At 42.4% G+C, this 3,223-nt stretch overlaps 1 protein-coding gene across 1 annotated transcript; it reads left to right on the forward strand.

The window, feature by feature from the left end:
• The first annotated feature begins 651 nt into the window (after window positions 1-651).
• LOC115392001 (ras-related and estrogen-regulated growth inhibitor-like protein) lies at window positions 652-2,451 on the forward strand. Its single transcript, XM_030096471.1, has 4 exons — window positions 652-727; window positions 819-872; window positions 968-1,044; window positions 1,417-2,451. Exons 1-4 carry the CDS (start codon window positions 679-681, stop codon window positions 1,840-1,842), a joined length of 606 nt encoding a protein of 201 aa, XP_029952331.1. The 5' UTR covers window positions 652-678; the 3' UTR covers window positions 1,843-2,451.
• Window positions 2,452-3,223: the final 772 nt, after the last annotated feature.

Consider the following 3,223-nt stretch of genomic DNA (forward strand, 5'->3'; position numbering starts at 1 on the left):
TTCAGATCTACACTTTTCACAAACTTTTTCTACTGGACTAACTAACTAATGATATCTTTTACAGTATTCATGCCTTGCTATAAAGCTGAATTTTTAAAGTTTTTTTCAGCAAGATGGTTCAATTGAAAAACCTGGATTCATTAAACCAAATATTTTTCAGACAAACTGTGTCTAAGTCAAATCCAGACCCCCGAGGTCTAGAGGAAGAGGTTTACTCAGTGTTCCTGAGGACTTAAAACACTTTTTCTTGCTTAGGCTTTCCAATAAACAATAGGTTTTACAAATTGTTATTTTTTTTTAATCGAAATTGAGCTTTTACTTTATCTATAATGCCTTTCTTTATTGCATTGTGTGAATGTTCTCCATAATCTTAAAATACCCCTTAAAATAAACGAAAGTTTCCATCTTTTTAGTAAAAACTAAAAAAAATCTCCCTCTATGGTTCAAGGGTCAACTGTGAAGCAATAACTAAATTTAAGAAAATAAATAGACAAGAGTGGTCTCGTGAGAATGCAATAAGGGACCTTTTTTTTTTTTTCTCGTGTGAAGCCACGTGAGGGCCAAACGATAGTTGCTCTGTTTCTGTTAGTTTCCTCCGCCCACCTGTCTGCGCTATAATAGCCGCTGTCGGGCTGCAGCAGCAGCACAGCAGCCTCTCATGGAGCTCACTCTCCCGACATGGAAGCCAACATTGTAGTTTTGGGCACAGAGAGCGTCGGAAAATCAGGTGAAGTCACGTTTGAGCGGACAGGCTGAAGCCCTCTCTCCCCTCTGTTTGACACGGTCCATTAACGCCATTCACGCTTCTTGTTTTCCAGCTCTGACTGTGCGCCTGCTGACCAGGAGATTCATTGGAGAGTATGGAGATATTGGTAAGTCTCCTGTTTATTTTTGCAAGATATTTACATGCATTTCTGAAATGGCCCCAACTTTTGTCTGAGCTTTTCTTTTCTTTTTCTTTTTGCAGAATCCATCTACAGCCACAGTTTCATTCTGGATGGGAGAGAGGTCACACTGAATATCTGGGATGCTCCTTATTCTGAGGTAAGAAGATCCCAGGATCTATGTTTATTTTAAGACGGCAGAGAGTTAATCAGTTTATTACTAGATTGACTGGATTTATTCAGGTAGGATGTGAGGATTTTCAGAAAATCTGTCGTGATTGATAGACTGCTACTTCATCTAATATAACTTTTTATTATGTGTTTCCAAGAAAGGGAATGAAGTTACAACTTATGTGGTTGGATGATTTTCCCGCAAAAGCTCTAAACCCTTGTTTGTAGACTCAAAATATATTTCTCTCCGTTCTTGTAGTTGATTTTCTGGACTTCCAGGCTCGTCTAGAAGTCACTGTTAGCAGAGATTTCTGTAAATAAATGAACTCCATGGCGTTCACTGACCCGCGTCACGTTGCAGGACTTCTCCGCCGAGACGCCGCTCTTTGAGAAGAAGGTCCGGTGGGCGGACGGCTACGTCCTGATCTACAGCATCTGCGACCGGGCCAGCTTCAACAGCGTCAGCAGGCTCGTCCACACCATCAAGTCCACCAAAGACTGCCCCGGCGCCGACAAGACGCCCATCGTGATCGTGGGAAACAAGCGGGACCTGCACCACCGGCGGACGGTGCTGAGCGAGGAGGGCCGCCTGCTGGCCCTCAACGCCGACTGCCACTTCTACGAGGTGTCGGCGGCCGAGAACTACCACAGCGTGCTCATGGTGTTTCACGGCCTGGTGGACAGGATGAAGGACGCCAAGCCGACAGCCAAGAGGCCCCTGAGGTTCAAGGGCATCGTGAAAAGCATGTCTGCCGTGTTCGCCAGGAGACGGACGGACTCGTTTTAGAGAGACGGAAGGGCGACAGGACTTGTCAGTGAATTAGAGGTCATAGAGTGTGTTTGAGTGGACGGATATTACAGCCTGTCGCCAACATGTTACCAGATGTGTCGCATCACTGTACCAACAATAAAAGATCCCCGGGGACGAGACGCGACGGAGATGGGAGCTGCTTCTGAAAAAGGCTCCCGAGTGGAAAAAACGTCACGAGGATTCAGAGAACATGGCCACACAACAGTGTCAGAGAGGCTCATCGCGTTTCCTTCTCTTCACATCTAAAATCACATCGATTTCTCGAAGAGACACTCGACATTCTCTATTTTGTACTGTGTAGCAAACCTGCATCGTGTCCATGTTTCTGCCATAGAAAGGGGTTCAGATTGGAAACAGTTCTATGCACAACATGCATGTGCCTTTTATTTCTGAAGCATTTGCCAAAGAAAACGAGCAAAAAGCTCCTCAAACCACGTATAAAGCTCCCTAGAAAAAGGGATTGGAAAGTGAACTTCAGTCCAGTTCTTGAAAGTATAAATGTATATTTGTATAAATTTATATTTATTCAAGTGGAGATTTTGTAAATAAGAAAGGAAACTTTTTTTATATTTATGAATTCCGACATGTGTGACGCTTAAGCTGTGAGTTCTGATCACTGTGTTTTTAATTTTTATGGTCTACAATGTTTTAAATAAAGACTGTGAGTAAAAACAGTTCACTTGTTTTCTTTCTTAAACTGACTAATTTTCAGATGACCTGCATGTTCTCATGCAAAGGGTCGATGAGGTGCCAGTGAAGCTAAAACTGGTAGAGAATGAGTGATGTTTCAAGCTGTCAGTTAAAATCAGTGTTCAGAAGAACATTCTATTTCCCAATATGTGCATCAATAAATGACAGAGCTGTTGTGGAGCACGTCAGCTGCATTTTCCAGCATGAATTCCCCAGATTACCTCTGACAAAGGCTTCTTAAGATTTGGCAAAAGCTGGTCAAGAATTTATTTTCAGAATTTAATATTTAGCAAAATTGGATATCAGACTCGATCCTGCTGTTGTGGTTAAGTCACAAAATTCTACATTGATTCATGTTTCACAGTGATTAAATGGATTCTTAACCCTTTGTTGAGCGAGTAAAATATTTGCTCCCTTGTGCTTCTGTCTATATTTTTCATTTTATTTAACGGTAAATAGAAGCGGGTTATGAAGATACTTCTAAATATTGAGATACCTGCAATTTTTCTGTTATTCCTAACATGAATCTTAGTTTTTGTCTTTTTTCGTAAATAGCAACGTCTTGTAGAAGAGCTTGTATCAGACAGTGGTGGCTTAGGGATTAGCGTGGGCGAGACCCCTGACCCCATGACCCCCTGACCCCTGACTGACCCCACCGAGCTGCAGC

This window comes from Salarias fasciatus, chromosome 7 (genome assembly GCF_902148845.1).
Source record: "Salarias fasciatus chromosome 7, fSalaFa1.1, whole genome shotgun sequence".
NCBI classification, from domain to species: Eukaryota; Metazoa; Chordata; class Actinopteri; order Blenniiformes; family Blenniidae; genus Salarias; species Salarias fasciatus.

Coding starts and splice junctions, on each gene's coding strand:
- LOC115392001 (XM_030096471.1), top strand. CDS start 679: ATGGAAGCCAACATTGTAGTTTTGGGCACAGAGAGCGTCGGAAAATCA. Junction 873..967: donor TGGAGAGTATGGAGATATTG/GTAAGTCTCCTG, acceptor TTCTTTTTGCAG/AATCCATCTACAGCCACAGT. Junction 1,045..1,416: donor GGGATGCTCCTTATTCTGAG/GTAAGAAGATCC, acceptor GTCACGTTGCAG/GACTTCTCCGCCGAGACGCC.